This window comes from Clavelina lepadiformis, chromosome 7 (assembly GCF_947623445.1).
Source record: "Clavelina lepadiformis chromosome 7, kaClaLepa1.1, whole genome shotgun sequence".
Lineage (NCBI taxonomy): Eukaryota > Metazoa > Chordata > Ascidiacea > Aplousobranchia > Clavelinidae > Clavelina > Clavelina lepadiformis.
The window spans coordinates 8,729,442-8,749,656 of record NC_135246.1 but is presented as its reverse complement, the minus strand read 5'-3'; the positions used below and the strand labels follow the sequence as shown (position 1 = coordinate 8,749,656).

The 20,215-nt window shown below is 32.8% G+C and overlaps 1 protein-coding gene across 2 annotated transcripts in view; it reads right to left on the bottom strand.

Moving 5' to 3' along the window:
* Positions 1-20,215, bottom strand: part of LOC143464499 (uncharacterized) — a 54,587-nt gene that overhangs the window by 23,927 nt on the left and 10,445 nt on the right. For both annotated transcript variants that reach the window (XM_076962284.1, XM_076962285.1), the window contains exons 10-38: positions 18,158-18,313; positions 17,659-18,081; positions 17,116-17,523; positions 16,482-16,624; positions 16,323-16,391; positions 15,864-15,963; positions 15,520-15,647; positions 14,614-14,764; positions 14,443-14,534; positions 14,226-14,378; positions 13,702-13,825; positions 13,185-13,366; positions 12,330-12,475; positions 12,132-12,234; positions 11,767-11,890; positions 11,460-11,631; positions 8,601-8,743; positions 6,892-7,016; positions 6,422-6,668; positions 6,167-6,254; positions 6,002-6,101; positions 3,492-3,703; positions 3,118-3,410; positions 2,849-2,931; positions 2,502-2,732; positions 2,020-2,218; positions 1,686-1,925; positions 832-1,100; positions 550-715 (exon numbers count right to left, since the gene is read on the bottom strand). In XM_076962284.1, coding sequence (XP_076818399.1) covers positions 550-715; positions 832-1,100; positions 1,686-1,925; positions 2,020-2,218; positions 2,502-2,732; positions 2,849-2,931; positions 3,118-3,410; positions 3,492-3,703; positions 6,002-6,101; positions 6,167-6,254; positions 6,422-6,668; positions 6,892-7,016; positions 8,601-8,743; positions 11,460-11,631; positions 11,767-11,890; positions 12,132-12,234; positions 12,330-12,475; positions 13,185-13,366; positions 13,702-13,825; positions 14,226-14,378; positions 14,443-14,534; positions 14,614-14,764; positions 15,520-15,647; positions 15,864-15,963; positions 16,323-16,391; positions 16,482-16,624; positions 17,116-17,523; positions 17,659-18,081; positions 18,158-18,313 — 5,070 coding nt within the window. The remainder of the gene's footprint in view (positions 1-549; positions 716-831; positions 1,101-1,685; positions 1,926-2,019; positions 2,219-2,501; positions 2,733-2,848; positions 2,932-3,117; positions 3,411-3,491; positions 3,704-6,001; positions 6,102-6,166; positions 6,255-6,421; positions 6,669-6,891; positions 7,017-8,600; positions 8,744-11,459; positions 11,632-11,766; positions 11,891-12,131; positions 12,235-12,329; positions 12,476-13,184; positions 13,367-13,701; positions 13,826-14,225; positions 14,379-14,442; positions 14,535-14,613; positions 14,765-15,519; positions 15,648-15,863; positions 15,964-16,322; positions 16,392-16,481; positions 16,625-17,115; positions 17,524-17,658; positions 18,082-18,157; positions 18,314-20,215) is intronic.

Sequence of the window (20,215 nt, the reverse complement as noted above, 5' to 3'; positions counted from 1 at the left end):
CATATTACTGATGCAACACACATCACCAACACAGTTACATAAAACGAGTGATTCGCTTCACAACCAAGTGCATAGATTTCCATTACTCTTTAACTAATGCAGTGAAAGTGACGGGAAATCTACCATGACCAATATTTAATTGGGTGCTTTCCTAACTTTTTGACTCGCTTTGGTTACATAGTCGCTTCTTAATTTAAAAAAATTAATTATAACATTTCACAGCACCTTTTTGTATTTCAAAAATTAATTGGTGGTATATTGGTACAAAAATTAATGTATTTCAAGCACTCCTTGTACTCCTATGTTCTGATGAAGGATTCTTAGAACCCAAATAATTAAAAGTTAGTCTTATTTATGAGTAACATAGTGTAACCGTAACAAGTTACACCAGCAAACAAAACGATATATAAAATAAAATATAAAAATTATTAAATATAAAACAAAACAATATACTGTAAAGGCACAAATGGAGAATATTAAAGGATTGTATTTGTCCAAAACTTAATGCTTTCTCATACAATTCACACTGTCAAATTTTGGTAGTAGTACCTTTGGTCATTGGAATTGCACACATGTATGAAGCAGTGTCAGTACTATTGACGTTATCCCAGTGCCATTTAAAACCATTTGCAAATTCATTTGGTAGCTGATTCGTCATGGTCCAATGCTGGATATTCGTTAAATGAATGTTATGTTCAAGGACTGCATCAAAGTTCTACAAAGAAACAAAGAGCATACATTTTAGAGTTGATTTAAGCCTTCTGATGACAGGTATTTATAAAAATACCAAATACACTAATCAAACATACATAAAGACAACTAATTGCTCACTAGACTTGAAAATGTTCGTTGAATCGGATCCCAGACTAGTTCCTCAGAATCCCTCCTTTCTTTTACAGAGAGCCATAGCCTTACACTAACAGCCCCGAAAGTTTTTAAATAGATTTCCAGTGCTTGATAAACAGGCAGTGAAGGAATATATGCAAGGTCCCCTTTCATTGCAGCACAACTCTTTTCAGCATTGTTATATGATGTTTCTTCATTTACCAATTTATAGCAAGTTTCTCCAACTTGAAAGGATTCCGCCAAGCATTTTCTACCTGACAAATTATATACAATTTTAATTTAATGTATTATATTTGCAGACTTCAACAACAAAATTTCTGTCTAATTGCGGTTCTACATATTGAACGATTTTAGTGCAGAATTATGGAATAAACAACTGTTAGTAACTTCCATTTTCTGAATTCAATACTTATGACAAACAATTGCATCACTAAAGAATAAAAAAATTCAGTAATTACATAGATAAAAATATAATGGGTGCATTTTTGAATTATGTTTCAAAATCGTATTTCATTTGATTCCAGAACCGTATTTTAACAAAATTCTAAAAAGTGCAACAGAACATCAAGTAAAATTAAGAGTAATAAAATAAAGTCAAAATTAGTTATTTCACTTAAAATCGGCATCAAAACCATAAACTAGTTTACATTTTTAAGAGATGAAATCAAGAAATTGGAACCTTTTCTTAGGTGTGACATTTGTTATGATTTTACATGAGTAATTGAGCATAACGTACAAATAATATTCTTACTGCTAATCTGCTATTTATAAACAGCTTTAGTAGTACCATTGTAAGAGTTTAATAATTAAAAGAATAAAATGGATTTATAAAAACATACTAATTGACTGAAACGGCATTCCTTCTACAATCCCATCCCAATAGTGTAAATCAGCAACAGAAAACTGACTAAACCCTTCATCCAAATCGTTACGCTTCCCAAATGTCATTGAAAGATAAGAATCCTTTTTTAAATAGTTTAAATCATCCGTAAGTTGTATTCCATCAACACTGGGCTGCTTGACAGCCTGCCATTCAGTTTGCCGCACAATTGGTATGTCATTTAGAAAAAAACTCAAACCTGCGTTATAAACACAAATTCATCGAAAAAATAATTTACGTAATTACTTAAACTCTAAGAAAGTTAAAAATTCCATAAACTTTAATAATTGTACCTTGGTTCTTTTCCCAGGATATTCTTATTAAACCATATGCTTCGGACAAATTCAGTTCAACACTAATCTTCCACACTTTTTCAGATGTTGCAAGAATTACATGGTAAACATCAAAATTAGGTTCATAATAAAATGCTAATCCATTTGACACTGGAGTAGCTTGCCCTCCCGTTGAAACAATGTAGCAGTAAACTGATTCCTTTACAAACAAACAAAAATTTATGTTTTTAAATAAGCAGCAAAAGTACTTTCTGATTAAGTAACTGAGAAAACAGTGGAATAAAAAGTAATATTTTCATTTTCAGGTACCTATATTAAATATAAAATACTGAAAGTTTAAAAATCTAAAACAATGGAATAAAAATTTGATATTTCTACATCCATACACTCTTCTTCCCTATTCCAAATTTCACATACTATTTTAGTAGGAAAATCTAACACAATGGTGGCTAAACAGAGCATTGCCTTGGTGCTAAACTTACTTCGGCATTGCATTGAGAGAATTTATACCAAAATTGCAATGTGAACCCATTTAAGCAGTTATTGACATCATACAAACATGGCATATTTTTCTGCACTTTATCAGGTGTCATCTCAAGCCATGAAAGATGAATATTTGTTTCAAGCGAATCATTTGAACCATTATTTAAGCTCAAGCTTAGACCAAAAGGTGCATCTTCAGTAACTGTTACTTTATCAGCGTCACCCATTATCTGCACAAAAAGTTATTTCAAAATAAAATAATCTATAATAAGTTATAATAATCTAGAAAAAGGGACACAATAAAAAAATTTCTGCTAGAATGAAAGACAACACGATCATCCATTACATCAAATTTGACTTGATTGTTTGTCATGTGTTGAATTTGATCAACCTGCCAGTGAAGTGGAGGGTCCAACATGTTTACTTCATCTGTAAAATAGTGGGATTAATTATTTGATACTTAACCATAGTTAATTATGTAGTCTTACTCATCTAAACATTCATTCGTATATCCACCCTTGTAAAATGTTTATATAAACAGAACTCAAAATTTCTATCAAATGCCAATTACCACTAATTTATTTAATTCAAAAAAAAATTACCACTAATTTATACCTGCAAACATAGCAATATCAAAAGCTTGTTCTGCCATCCAAACATTACGAATACTGGCAATATTACTTGTTGAATGAACAGGTATGGCATCTTGCAAATTGTAACGCAAAAGCACAGGACCAATACTAAACTCTGTTAACTGTTCTTGGGAGTGATACGATGAATATACATCAAACTGTGACATAGATGTTGTTTTTTTGCAATTTGTTGGCCATCGGTAGCAAAAAATCCAAATACCATCAGGAGAAAATTGAATCCAAAATGGCAACAATGAATCTTCTTGTATTTCCCAGCTATGTTGAACGCAAGTATTATTACTGTGAATGCACCTGGTTTTGTGAACATTACAGTTGTTTTGTAAAATCTAGACACACCTTATTTCTTGTTGAGTGACTGGGTCTTCAGTCATAGTATTCTGTAGAAGTATTTGCCATTTATCACTACTACCCTTTTTCAACAAAACGCGAAACCCAAAAGATCGAGAAATGCTATCAGGGGAGGAATTATAATCTTCGTCGGGTATATTTGTCACTAACATGATATGATCCTTGGTATTGGAAAATGATATTGTCACATCGCTCTGTACCTGTTACATAAATATTACATGGTAAACTGACAAATATTAAACCTGTCATATCGCAAAAAATGACTGTTAACAACTTAAAAAATATCACTCAGTTTAGCTAAACCAAAACAAAACACAGACTTGATAAGCTAACTAACAATATAAACCTGCTCACATGGCCACTCTAAGAAGTGCTTTTTCTATGAAAGCCGTTCATAAAAGAGTGCCACTATGGTTTTTATTGTTTTGGTATTCTCATGGTTACCACCAATTATTTACTGGCTTTTTTGTAGTTTCACAGCAAACTCACATTCAAATAACATTAACCATACAGGAAATATGAAAAAATATTATTCACACTATTTAGATTTAAATTCTAACGTCTTACTAATTCTATAATTTTAAATTCTAATCACACCTATTCTAATGTGTTATCTATTTTTGCATGAGACGCGAAAACGATACTCCTTGTGAGCTTTGTGCAGTGTGATACCACTTTAACGGTTTAGTGGTATCACTGCCATATTTTCCATACTCTATTTCTGATCGTAGCAATAGTTACCAAAGGACGTTTATTATGTCACATAACAAATGTTGTTTTCTGCTATTGCCCTGTTTTCAAAAACGGTAATGTGAGCCAAGAACCGTATGCTGGGTGCAGAATATCGCAGGCATTTCAATTGCATTTACATAGTGTTAGTTAGCGATGTTTTGTAAGTGTAAAATATTCCCAAAAAGAATGTTTCTTAATAATGTAATTTGTACCAAATATTTGTAACAGCAGCTCTGTTTCGTAATTATTGTCAATTATGTGCAACACTAAATAAAACAAAAAAGACTGAATAAAATGTTTATTAGGTGAAAAGAAAGTATATTAAACATAGCAACAGATAAGCTTAAAATAAAGTTTCAATGTAAAGCATCAAATACAGCCCTCTGACATGCAACCAAAACAACCACTTAGACCAGGGGTGGGCAAACTACGGCCCGCAGGCCCATTTTATGCGGCCCGCCGGCACTTGCAGAAACTCCTACTCATCACTTATTGTTTTAATTAAACAGGTTACATGACAAAATATTATTCCCTTTGCGAGTGTGTTTTTCTCTTCACTTTCAGTGCGTAAACACACACACGTCAGTCGCGCATGTATTGCAACATGCTCTCAGCAACTAGCTCTACACTTCTCACGCATTGTTTGATCATAAAATACAAATACGGTAGCGACTACCGTAGGCCTACCAGTACTTCTACTTTCCTCCAAATAGCTTTTCATTGTTATTTGAGACGCACAGTTTAATGTTTTCTACTTCGACAGGATTTTTGTTAAAAAATAAAAGATTTATATTTTTACTCTGTTAAAATAATGAGTGCTGTTAAGAAGATTGAAGACGAAAGTCGTGTTTTCAATAAGGAATGGACTGTTAAATACTATTTTATCGAAATTGGGAATAAAGCAGTTTGCTTGTTGTGCCGTGAGTCCGTGGCTGTTTTCAAGGAGTACAATTTGAAAAGACACAACCAAACCAAGCACGCAAACTTTGGACAAAATTTCACCAGTGAAGAAATAAAACGTGTAAATTTTCCTACTTTGTAATGAGAGTGTGCGGCCCGCCGGCTGCAACATTTTTTCAAATGTGGCCCTCAGTACAAAAAGTTTGCCCACCCCTGACTTAGACAATGCTGTAACTTGCTCCTGTGTTCAATTTAAACAAATCAGATTTTGTAACAATATATTTCAGAACCAATGCTTCAAAGCTTACACTTCATGTATAACAAACTGTGCTGGTAGATATTGGAAAGATCTTAGAAGGCATGAAAGCTTGTTGCAAATTCAAAGCACACAGCTTTATTAAAAAAAAAACTTGAAAAAAGCAACATTAGGAATGATGCAAAAGAGCATAGCAGGAATGAGTTATTTCAGTGTTACTGTTCCTAACCATGTTTGTGACATTTCATGACATAAAAAATATAATGGCAATTTGTTCTAGGGGGAGGGGGATACATGGTGCCTATCTAGGCTCCCTGAATACTGGGCTAGTCAAAATTTGTCAGGCGTCAACTTGTTAGACTAAATGCTTTTATTTCATTCAGCCCTAATTGTCATGTTACATTTGTTTTTTTTTACTTGGAGTTGAAATCAATCAAAAGCTCAAGCTAAAGAGCTTTTGGGGTTATTTACTTGCATTTTGATTACACATTGGTCAGGGCCAGCAAAGCTGTTTTAAGTCATCCAAAATTTCGGCTTAAACGAATAAAAATGAACAAGTTTTCATTGTAGTTTAACAAATTACACAGTAAATGCCAGTTAGTTTACTTACCTTTGCTTGAAAGGCCAGGTTAAATCCTTTTCTACAAAGCATACTAGTTCCCAGACAAGTCAGACCAAAATCACCACATGTATTGGGGAAAGTTTCTGATCTGCAGCATCACAAAAACATATTAACTTTAACACCTAAACATGAAATGTACAAAAAGCATTAAACCTGCAAGGTAAACTGCCAATAAAATTTTTCCCAGCAGTCAAAGCTTCTGAGTCTTCTAAAAGACGATGACGTATCGGAAAATTTTCAACTGCAACAAACAAAATAGACATGTTATAGGATAGTTAAAGAGCAAAGAGAAACTGAAACCAGTGTTTAAACTTCAAATCTTCATTATTTATACAGGTAAAACTAAACAAACACCTGACAACATCGAAAGTAAAAGTTTCTGATCACCTACCAATCACAGTACCATACCTGGCATTTCACGGTTTTGTTCCAACCAACTGAGGTACCTTGAATAGATAAGTAGTTCATCAAGATCAAATATCACATCATTTTCCCAAGTACATCCAATAGAAAAAGTTGTTTGTGAACATATATCTGATGAGTCTCCATATGTTTCCAGTTTTACAGTTGCTGATGAGTGGGCTTTTAGCTTGTCTATGGATGAATGAAGAGTTTGTGAAGCTGGATCCCAAGCCAAAACAATTTGTGTCCATTTCTGTAACATGGTTACTTATCATTTTTTTGTAAAATGGTATGTATTTATATAATATAATTTATACAGTATTGGAAAATGATATAAAATATCACAACGAAGTAAAAAGAGTGCTGTACCTAATTTAATAAGGACAAAAGAGTATAATTATAGCAAAAATACTCTTAGATTGACAGTGTTAATATGATTAATATTTGAAAGTATAAAGTGTGCACAATCTGATAACCTTCAGTTGGATATCAAATAACTGAACCCAAGTTTGATTGTCGGATTTGAACACAGCAACTAGATGTTTTGTTTTGGCAGATATATAAATCGCAATACCGTCACAACCTCCATGTCCCCAAGCACCTAGAAAATTTTAAGTAAAGGACATTTCCATGTTTAGGGATTAAAAGTTTTACCACAAATAATTATTTGGTTTAGGTGGAGATGAAGTTGAGTTTAAGTGCCATATTCTTGCTAATATCATAATTAATGCAGAAAAGCTTATAATAGGTTTGTTCGCAAGACAAGTACTGATTATGGCATAAAATTATCGCAAAATAATTAGAAATGCACAAGAAACGTATAAGAAAAAAGACATTTAAGCATTAAGGTGTTTATCACTATAGTAACTGCAAAATTGATGAAAGATACAATGTGTTATATCCCTCTAAACCAGCGGTTCTCAACCTTTTCATCAGTTTTTCAATTTACGTCAATTACCAAAGACAAATTTCTCGCCTTTAGTTTTTAAAAGTTTTTTGGCTTGAGCTTAGGTAAACTTCACTTCTAAACATAATTGAATGCAACCAACCAAACACTTCAATTTAACAATTTCCTTATAATCAAATCATTACATTTCTGATACATATCACTAATGCAAAGTCTACACAGCTTAGCAATATCTAATACTACAATTTTCTTAACATCAATTAAAATGTCAAAGTTAACCACACTTCTTTGGGTGTATGAGGCGATTGGGCAGTAGCTAAATTGCCAAATGAGTACTATGCAGGAAGCTGTAGCATATAATATATGTTCATTTACAACAAAACCTCTTTCGTGAGTATGATTTTAGTATATAAAGGATACACAAGTTAATTATTTCCCCACCTGAACTTACAAAATTTCTCACTGGTAGGAACTTTCCCACCGGTTAACAACCGCTGCCTTCAAGCCTTTTCTCTTATACATTATATGTATTCCTTGTTGCTTTACATTCATTTACAGTTTTATCCTGGTTAAGCTCGCACTTGTTTAAGTTCACATCAAGATTATGTTCGCAAAACTTTATCACAAAATCTAGATTTAACTTTTTCAGAAGTTTATTGGTATTTACAGTAAATCAAACATGTCAACTTGTCATCAAAAAAGAGTTAAACAAGTATCTTTACTAAACATCAAACGGGTGAAAAACAGAAATTTGTTTTGTTTCGTTTTGGCAGAAAATAAAAGTTATGCTTTTCACCAGTTGAGCCTTATGTTTGATGATTATTATGCCTGGCGGCAACCATAGTATAGCTTACTGCATAATATTTTATTTAGAAATTGTGTTTGTTGTACACACAGAAAAGTGAGACGAACTTCAGTTAAGGCATCCATCAGTCTTGAATGGTTGCTGATCAGCGCCTTCAGTTTTAATGGTATATGCATAATACATAACAATACACTTATTGTATAGCAACTGTATTTAGAAAACCATAACTGCTAAGGTCGCACCTACCACATAAGCTTGCACAAACTGCTCGGATTCAAGTTGCGAACTTAACCAAGATCTTACTGTATATTATTACTCCAAAGAAATTATTTATAGTGAAACTAGTCAATGTTAATTATGCAAGCAACATGAACGTTTCTGCACTCATTGCCATAGCAGCAGCAAATCAGTATCTAAATAGTGATTTAATACATTAAATCCACAACCACAAGTGTACATGAACAATGAATTACCGGAATTGATCACAACTTTATCCTCAGTAGTAGGCCAGTTGACAATCCGAATCCAAAATGAGACAGTAATTCCATGAGGACAAACATTTTGATCACCAAGCTTCCACCAGCACACATCATTAACTGTGTTCACTTGTTCATTTCTACAGTTACAAAGTTAAAAGAGGTAAATCTGCAACTGTAATTGTAACACAAAACGGACAAACAAGTTTAAACTAATATTATATCACTTTTGGTTGAGTTTCTGTATGAACTGCTGCCCTGTAGCAACAAACCAACTAGAGTTCCCTTCAAGGTATGTTGAAAGAACATTTTGTTTCAGAGGAAAACCAAGTCAAGACAGAACTAAGGAACAGCCTGAAAGAAGTTCTCATGAACCTCTCCCCAAAAAAAGAAAAAACAATCAAAAATATGCACAACAGTGCCAACCGCACATTGATTGCTATGTGTGTTAACAAGAATATGCTCAAGTTTATAGCAAAAAGGTGGATTTTAAAAGCAGGCAACAATTTCCTCAAAAAATCAATTTGAAAGTTTTTACTCTGACAGAAACTGATTCATGAAGGCAAACAGTGTAACTTGGAAGATTATACTTTATAAGATAGTGCTGTGGGTTTGAAACTGTTAAGCAGGTAGTGCGTACTACCATGTCACAGATACATCAACTGACACAAAGAAAATGTATTTCGGGAAGACAAATGTAAGGGCAAAGCTTGCAAATATTTGAAAGATAGAAAGCTGATTATGACTATAAACTATTGAACACCTTCACAACATACAAAAATATTTCTTGTCTTTTGTCAAAAAAGGCTGTTCTAATTACCAGGGCTTCTCTTTTCTTAGCGAATAGGTGGGTATGTACCTCAAATGTCTTAAAAGTCAAGGCCATTTAATAGTTTGCAGTGTAGTGGGGTGTCAAAATCAAGTAGTACCTAGGGTTGCATTGGATATTTCGACTAAGATGGTGAGCCTCACAAACAAACCAATGACACCCACTCTATAATATTAATTAAATTATTTTAATAAGCCTTATCAAAATAAACACATTTATTTTACTCATTATTTTAGATTTATCATAGCTCAATATAGACACCAGATATAAGTATGTGAACCTAAAAAAGGCGTCAACACGAATTAGTTGTGAAACTCAATTCTTATTTACAAGGGCAAATTATTGTGTTATCACAACCAGATTATACTGTAATGGCAACATGGCATAATGATGTTTGTTTGCCGATGGAAAAAAGTTGGGCTTATAAAAATTAGACTTACTTAGTTATAACCGAAAAATATAAAGTTAACCTTAAGAGTACCAAGCTATATCCTGTTTCTTATTTTACTTAGTTTTAACCGCCACAGTTGATAAAATTTATGCTCAGTAATCGTTGCACAGTAATAAAAAGACTGCAACATTTTTTGGTGACTTCAGTGCTGCTGTTGCACTCGTTTTTACAATGGCTGCCGTCATCCATTACTCTAATAACACGTGCCATATATGTGAAACGATATATTTACATAGGGTCCTTTCTTGTACCTGTTAACCCATTACCTGTTGTTTGATGCAGCATAAACACTTAATATTAGATCTTACAACATCAAACATGAGTTGAGCTCATTTATTTCAAGAAAAGTGACCATTTCACATTAAGTAGGTCATGCAGCTCATTGTCAAAAATAGGTGATTAGGCTGGAGAAAGAGTATGAAAAAATTGAATTTAACTATTTAGAGTCTAATTAAAGTTAGATTGAGATTAAAACTGCAAAAACAGCTTTAAATGTATGCCCTTGTCTGGTCAAATAGTGACAACCTATTTAAAAAAGGTTATCCTCATTCTCATAGATTAATCATGCACTGTTCATGAGAACAGTGGAACGCATGAGAAAACAACACGCATGAGAAAACATATAACTTTGTTATGTTACTATGATGATGTTTTGAATCGTCTAAAAGATGATTAAATCCAGTGTTTCTAGTAACTTTTAACTAGTTCATCCATTCTACTTTACCATGTTTCTAACAATTGCTTATATAAGTAATATAGTTAAAATTGTACATGCAATTTTTCATGGATTAATATAATATAATTCAACCAAAACCGGCATGAACACTCAAACCTGCTTCCTTTATTTAAACAAGGCAGGGAAAAAAGTTGCAAATTTATGACGAACAATTTTGAAATGCCAAATACAACGATTTTATAATGACGTACAATCCACCTACCAGTATTATTTTTTGCAAGGATCAATCATGTTTTTATGGATAAACAAAGCTTGTTGGGTATAGGAGTTGTAACAGGTCACAATGAATTTTGTAACCTATTTCCATTCAATAACTATTTATCTTGCAAAATATGGATGATCTAAGTTTGTTTTACAACTCTACAATTTGTACAACTTTCAGAAATATCGTACAAACATAAAAGATTCAAGATTTACACATTTTTTGTACGGATTAAAACTGCATAAAATTTAAATTTAGTGGAAGCTAATTAATATCACTTCAGTTAAATGTTAAATTCTCAAAAAATTTAAGATAGCTTAACTGGTCTTCGTAAACTACCGATAAGATCTCTACAAACAAATAATTCTTCTTTTTGTGGATATAAACAAGTTTAAAGTTTAATTAGTTTTAAAGTGCAATGGTTTCCAAAAATTTTCAGTGCAAATTTAATACTCATTTTCATGATTCTTTCTGCCAGTTTAACCGAGTTTGGATAAATCGTTAACCTTTACTTCTGGTAATTTAATGATTTCTTTCGACTTTGAGTTTATCAACTTGTACTCTGGCTGTGGGCAGCTTAAAACAATCATGCGATGGAAACCTACAGTAACTTTGGCAATACTAACAAAGCAACATACCTGAAGCGAAATGCTCTGCCTTTCACTCCAGCAATTAATGTGGCATATGTTTGATCTTTCCATTTCCAAAGCATGGGACGCCAAGTTAGATTACTCATACCATACGCAGCTCCAAACTCAAATGGTGGTGATCCAAGGTGGTTTAAATCATCAAAAGTTGCCAACATTGTAGCTAAACACAGAATTAACCCAGGTATTCAACTATATGACAATTCATTTGAATGATTGCAGATAAAATATATTGATAATATCTGAAACTAAGAAACCAAATAAACCAAAACAAATAATACTCTAAGATGCAACTTACTTCGAGTTATGGCTAGTGTGACTGAATCTTCATAAAGTTCACAAAAAATTCTTTCTTTTGCTCGAACTTTGTAACAAAAATAAAATGAAGTTTTTGTGTCTTTTGAAGAACCAGTATCAACGTTCTGCAAACATTAGTGCAAAATTTACTCTATGAATGGAATGATAATTAATTTGGATGACACTTGACATTCGTTTCCACTCAACTAGAATTTCAATGATATGTGTATTAGCAACAGTCCAGAGCCTGATCTTTAATGTTATCTATATGTAGGGTGAGGAAACAATCACAAGCAATGAATAGACTAAATATTTTAAAGGTATATTGAATAATTGCAAAATAATGCAAATAAATGGTGTGCTTACAATATCACTATTTGGTCTGAGGCAACCCAGTTGTAGAACACATGGAGGTGTAAGGCAGTTCGATGAGCTACTCTTTGAAATAGGATCATATACGGTATTACCTCTAAAGAAATTTAAGAAATAGTGTAAGTAGGCTTTAATAAAATACTGATTTATCTGGACATATGAGCTTCTGTTGTTTATTATTGTTCTACTCACAAGTTTATTCCAAACTGTTTGGCTTTTGCTGTATCCCAAGGGCAAGATAAACCAACATTCTGTGTTACAGTTTTAACCGTTTTAGATCGAAAACTTATTTCTTTCCTCAAATTACTACCTGAATTTTCAAGAACTTCTACTGCATACTGAAAACAAACAATCGTAAGAATAAACTTCACTATGGAAATCATAACAATACCTAAACTATTATGTATAAAATGCATTGTTTTAATATTTTAACGACCTACAATATTGTTAGGTGTCAGCTACATTCACACTTTATTCTATAAAATTTTGGAAATGTAGAAAACCAGGAATTTTGAAAATGCAAGTCGCTGACAGTCAGGTGCTACAGTATTATTTTTCTAATGTACATCACGTTGCCACTAAATTAAATTTGCCAAATGGTAAAAAATACAACATCCGCCATTTTTGTGGGGCAAAAGTGACAAAAGCGAAGAAACCCCTGAAGTTTGTGAGAAGATTAAGTTTAACTTTGTCTTTACCAATGTTTGAATATAAACAAAAAAATAAATACATGTAAAACAATTTTCGGAATGATAATTAATTAGTAGTTATAAATGACAAAAGGATTCTAAAAAATATTATTAAGTTGTCCAAGTTTGATAAATATCACTAGATGTAGAAGCAAGAAATGAATTTTTAAGGATCCAGGGTATAGTGAAGCTTTTTATAAGGAGCTGAAGGAGTATGAAATTGTGAAACCTTTGGTGTTATTTTCCGTTAGAGTTACCACAAATCACGCAAGAAAAACAAAATTCTCTGATGGTATGACAAGTCATTTCACACTATATACTATCTAGATTCTAGAACTTAGACTACAATGGTACTTACATTAAAATTCGTCCATTTAGGTAACTGAAGATTATAACCTGAACATGTGGCTTGACCATTATTGTTCCTGAACACTGCAGCACCATCGCAATTATTTTTGCAATCAAAACAAGCAAAAAGAGCAGCACTGGAACTGAGTTCACCCTCTGCTAAATCTCTGCCATTGATATTATATGTATGCACTGAATAAAATGTATTGGTTTTAGTGAATTGCAACAGAGCATTATAAATGTGCTTTCGAATCTCAAACTTTTGCTACTTACACTAACTTATATCATGTTATATTTTCAATTTAAAATTCATAAAATAAATTACTTCTGTTCCAGTTAAAATAATTAACTACAAAATAAGAGTTTTTAATATACTTTAGAGCAGAGTTGTTTGTAATCCATGAGCTATGATAACTAAAAGCATCAAAAAAGTAGAAAGTTTTGAAAAACAATAATCGTAACATTTTACTTGCCCACGAGTTAAAAATGTTACCCATTTAGTCAAAAAAAATCCTGGTGTCACCAACCTTGATGATCAGCAACTTTGAAATCCAAATAGACTAATTTATTTTCCAAGAGTGTTGAAAAACTATTCCACACATCATTATCAACATTTCCACTTGTTACTATAACTGCATAAGTTTCATTGTGCTGCAATATAAGCAATACAATATGATACATTTTATAATTGCTAAAGTAAAAAAGGAGCAGAAATGTTGTTGAATTCTAAAGATGTTTTAAATAACTTACAATCTAAATGGTATGACAAAACAATTAAAACCTAAATAGAAATTAAAAGATTTAAAGGCATCGCATTTAAAATAACAAAAACTAGCAGGCAAATTAAGAAACTTGAGATGAGCACTAATTCAGATAATGTTTATGAAATGTAATATAACATTTTTTACGAATGCTGTTAGCATCAGATCACTAAATAAGAATTAAATAAAACTAATTACTAGCTTACTTAATTAGTAATTAAATCTACTGTACAAATTTACTAAATACATTAAGGTAAAATGGCATACAAAAGTAAGAATGAACACAACACCTCTTCCATAAAAGAGGAAGAAACTTTTGCAAGATAATCATGTGCTGAAGTAACATCATTATCGCAAATACTACTTGTTGCCACAACTGTCCCTTTCTCGGCAAGCGAAACCACATGAATGCACCCTTTTTCCAACTTACTGACTTGATTCCACTAAAAAATGAAACGAGTGTTCAATTTTTGTTTCTTTGTGTATTTGAAACCTATGAAGTCTTACCGGCACCAATGCACCATTGATTTTCATTTCAACTCCACCTGGATACACACTCCATGGCACTGAAACCAAACTTATTTCCAATTTTGTTGGTCCTGAAGAAAATGGTAATGCATAAATACATAAAACTTTCGGACAAAGATACAATTAATGAATTGCGAGTTTGATATCTACCACTTAAGTCCATTTTACAAACATATCCATATTTGGTTGTTGGTGTAAATAAAGTTTGACTCAGAAAGCAATACGATGGATTCCAAGCACCATTGTTGTAAGAAAAACACAATTGACTGCTGTTATTTTCTGATGTTATGTCATCAAAATCCTTTTAAAACAAACATTTATTTAAATAATAAACTTGACTATTAAATATTTAATGTTGTTATTAATGATTCATTCTTGCATTGTAACATTTCATCAGATCATTCAGATAAGATTGTTAGAAGGTTTTCGGATAAAGTTAAAGCTATTAAACGGTGACCTTTTATAACTGACATTGTTTAAGAAACTCCACCCCAATAGCTGCTTCACTGTATGTGTTAACCCAGGGATTCTCAACCTTTTTTAACACAACCCAGCTTTTTTCGCTTCAGTTGCTTGTGGACCCCACCTTTTGCCAAACCATATCACAAATTAATCGACTGTAACTAACTATGATTCCTCAAATACTCAGGAAATGTAAATTAGTCCTCAGCACTAAATCATGCAAAATCATAATACACCATAATACGTTGCAAATCAAACATCAAAAGCTAATACGTAATAATGACATATTTTTTGCTAAAGCAAAACATTTTTTAATGCACCATTCTTCAAGAAGATGCTCAATGTTTCCTGGAGTTCGTCGTAAAGCATAAAATGACAAACAAACACATATTAAAAATGTCACGGACTGTTTAACAATGATTATTACTTTGCTGGCTGGTGACTAAAAATGATTAATTTGCAGTTTCAAGCAAGCTACATCAAAAACAAAACCAAGTAGCTTGTAGCTTACACAAGTATTTTTTGTGTTTAGAAAACAGAACAAGCCCAAAATTAAGGAGAGAATGTTCCAATATCATAAAAAACATTAATTACACATTTGGTTCCATCAGTCCACAATCCACAGCTACTGTTTAATTCTTCTCCGTCTCTATTTGTCCAAACGTTCATCCTCTTCAAACCAATCCATATACTTACATCACTGCCCAGCGGTGATAACAATTCTGTAAAAAATTGAAGATCACAACTTATGGTATATATAAAAAAAACGAAAAGATTGTTTAAATGACTTTCTTTTGCATTTTCACAGTATAAGTTTAGCATAATATCTGCTAGCAACAAAAAGAAAAGAAAAATTGTAACAAGCAACTAAAATTTTTTAACCAAAGACTGTTTACAACAGTTTACAACGATAATAAGATGCCTTTGAAAATGCTTACGTTTGAAAATGAGGTATTCTTTTTCAGAATGTATGCTTATTAAATGAGCTCCCATGCCCTGGCAATCTAGTTCAGCTTCATAGAAGGTTGCAGCAGCTGTCTTTAATAAAAAAGTATCAAAATAATTTAAAAAATAGTCATTCCGCATAAAGTGTGTAATTATTAAAAGAAAAAGAAAAAAAACGCAAAAATAGAACAGTGCAATTTTATCACTCCCGTTGTGCAAGTCAGTATAACATTTAGTAATAAAAGTTACAAGTTTGTTCATATGCAACGACTCTTCAATATTGATGTCATGAATTACACAAATCTGTACAGAAATGAAAGGTATCTGAAAGCAACTGTGTTATGCAATATTCAATAGATCTGGAATCAATAAAGCACAAAAAAAATAAATGCCAACATTTTTGCAATAAAATAAGGGTCGTTTCACATACTATTCTAATAAAAATTGTCAACCTTAAGTGAATAACACCCAGTGGATTCTTCAGCCCAACCATCTGGACAGGAATACAAAGATACGCAGACCTAAGATAACACCATTAGTTATTATATGAATAACAACAGGCAAATTTTAGAGAGTATTTGTCTACATGAGGACCTATGGCTTCAACATACCTCTCCATTTCCAGTAAACCCTTCATGGCAGATGCATTCAAACCATGTCTCATGATCAATGCAGGTTGCACTTGGATGACATTTATACTTTTGTGTCTCACACATTCTCAATTCGTACCTCATACAAGTAACTTTTTCAATAGCTTGAAATGAAATATAACATGTACAACCATGCCAAAAAGATTACCCAAAGAAGCAATATGGCTAAATTGTAATTTCAAAGATACCAGAGAAATGCTAATTCTATATACAACACAAAAAGGCTTATAATAATTTTATTTGCAAGAAAACACTAAAACGTTATAAACTAAACTGCTTCAAAACAATGGCAGTTCAATAATAGTGAATGTTTTTATTGCAAATGAACATACTATGAGCCTTTTTACAATGGTTGTGGCGCTTAAAGTCATTACATGTTGTACTTCAGGTTATTTCACACAGTTATTAAAATAAGCTTCTGTCTCCTATTTTACACAGATGTGAACACAACTTTCAGCCTGACCAAGAGTGAAAAACATAACCGATACGTTTAGAATTTAAAACAGTGATTTAAAAGTACAATATTGCAAAAACAGTCGATTGGTTATCAGAAGCTAATAATTTTGTTACTTTTTATTTCTTTTAAAGCTCTGACCTTTTTTTCTTTCGCAAAGACTTGCAACACCTGCAACACTGTCATTACAGGCTTGACCATACCAATTACCAACAACAGAATCGACATATACACATTTCTCATCTGATGCCGGAGGTTGATAAAAATTGAACCAGGAGCCACTTTCACCATTTAAACCAACAAAAAACCCATCATTTGATAAATTTGTGATGCCCAACCACAAAGCAGTATATTCAGGATACAAAGAAATCACATTGTCATAAATTTGCCAAAACTTGTTTTCTTCCATGAGGTCACTAAAAGCAAGGTCTCCACCAAGAGCTAAGCAAGCATTTCTAGCACCATACCAATCATCAGATACTGCTTCCACAATCGCATATTCAACATCATCAGAGTGTACATTCAACCAAGCATGCGATTGAAATGTTTCTGTTAACAACAAAATTTACCCCAGGTAAGTGTTTGAAAACATAGAGGATACATTAATTTATCACCTTGTCATAGGTTTCATATCAATAAAAATTTAAGCAAAACTAAGTGAATTGTACAAGACCAAATCCATACCTGGTAAACGTTGACATAAACTGGCATCAATATATGTATCGGTGCATGGAAAATCATACCACCCTCCAGTTATACATTCAACTGCTAGGCAATTCTCAAGATCATTACCATCAGGTTGACCAATAGCAAACTGAAACCCAAAGTTGCTTTCAGTGTTGTTATCCAAGCCCATAAACACCCCTTCTTGCATGGCATCAGTTATGCCAATCCATAAAAAGGAATAAACGTCAGAAGCGGGTTCAATAACATTATCAAAAATCGAAATGTGATTTGAATAATTAAACATTCCAGAATAAGCTAATTCTCCTCCCTTTTCTTGGCAAGCAATGCGAGCCTCATCATAGTTGTGGCTTGGAGTTGCAATTACAAAATATTGGTATTCGTTAAATGGTGATGACCACCAGCCGTCTGTTAGGTTTATTTCTATAAAACAAATCATTACAATTAATAATACCAAAAAAATTACTCATGAAAACAAGCCAACAACCACAGTACTAACCCTGTTTAAACACAGGTGCACTGTGATAGCACTGATTATCTCCTTTCCATCCTTCCAAATAGCAACAACTTTTTGCAATACATGCAGATTTTGTCAACTTGCCTAAGGAACTTGACACACAAGGGACTCTTGACTGAGTATTAATATCACATCGACCTGTTACAAAAAGTACTTCAAGAAAAAAAATACAGCAATGCCTTGTTTACTAGGTCAGCTACAAGAAAGCGTTTTTTTTTGCAGTTATACCCATAAATTTTAGTCATGAAAGTTTAATAGTAGTACTGAGATGTATTAGCTAAAAAACAAACAAACTGATTTTTTATAATAAGAATTGTAATTCTATTTGGATCACAGTAGTTTTTGGAACTGCTACCCAAATACTAAATTCTGCGAAGTAGACAGGTAATATATTTGCATTGCCTTTTAATTGTAGACATAAAGGAAGGTAGCCACAAATTTTGTCTTATTAGCTTTAGCAGAACAACAAACCATGCTGCTCATTGCATTTTCTGAGCAAAAGTTTTTGTAGTGGATAACTCTATTAAAAAGCTCCTAAAACAGAGTTATATTTTGTTGGTAATAGCCATAAAAAAGTGTAATTGCAGGACAGCAGTGGTGCCATATCCATGCTGCAAAAGGCATCCAAACCTTTCAAAAGAACAGCCGCCCTGTTGTATAAAACTTTTAAAAAATTGGTACTTTTGTTGTATGCAGTTGTATTCAGAATATATGTACTTATGTAGCATATAGTTGTATACAAAGTATGTACAGTATAAAGTTAAGGCCAAAAGGCAATTCGATTGACATTTGTTTTGTATACACAAAAATTTTGCAAAGCACACCAATCAGCAAAATTCATGTGAAAAAGTTGTCTGACTAGATATTATTTACAATAAATGCTATAATGCCACAAAACATTTTGCACATAAAGAACAGACAATAAACCACACATCAGATTAAATTCAGTATAACTTCACAAAGAAAACATGGCTAGCACGTTTTGAAGACATTAGATAAAAATGTACTACTGTGATGTAACTGACACTGCACAATGAGCGCTCATGATGCCTGGTGGTGGAAAAAAATCTGTTTTACCATTATCAGAAAACGATTTTTTAATTTTTTAAAGGAAGCAAACAGTTGTTCAGTTACGTCCAACTGTTTTAAATAAAAAAATCAAGCTTTTTTGTTTGTGTGACTATCTTGAACACTTTTACATCACTGGGAGATAAAGGTAAGGCCTCAGGAATTCCCAATCCTGAAATGCTTTTTCCAATCTTTTTGGGAGAAATTCTAAATATGGGGAAAGTTAAATATGTGGTATAAAAACTCCATATCTTATCTCACCAAATTGGATCACAATACAGACCAAGAGAATCTCCCTATGCAGACCGACTGCTTACTATTCTGCCAGACACGATAACCACTCTGCTAGACATACTGCTTTCATAGCTGCCGAGCTGTATCAATCCAGTATAGATAATACAAATTTTGGTGAAGCAAAACTCGAGGAAGATGGGTCTCTCACAAAAGCAGGCAAAAATTACTTCCCACTCTCGCAAACAAAATACAAATTTATGGAGTTGGAAATAATCAGGGCTTTGGAGCCGGAGCCGTGCATTTTCAACAGAGCTGGAGCTGGATCCGGAGCTCTACATGAAATTCAAATGGAGCTGGAGCCAGTTGTTTGAAATATAGGTCCGGCTTCGATTAATTTCATAACATATATGATGCTTGATGAAAAAAGACTTGATATAGGCAATATTATTCCTTCGTACAAATGGTTTTTGAACACTTCTTTGTGCAGAAATAAATGTTTAGTGTTCATTAATTGTTTTGTTTTGTTTGTGATTATTTTGAAACGCTAAATATTCCAAATTGAGCGTTCAACCTTAAACCTCAGTTTTTTGACGTAATGGAGCCGGAGCAGTGGTATCAATGAGCTCCGGAGCTGGAGCTAATTTACGATAAAAGAGGGCTCCGGAGCAATTTAACACTTATGCCTGCTCCAAAGCTTGGAAAAACAGTTCGAAGCACCATAGCTGCTAAAATAACAGA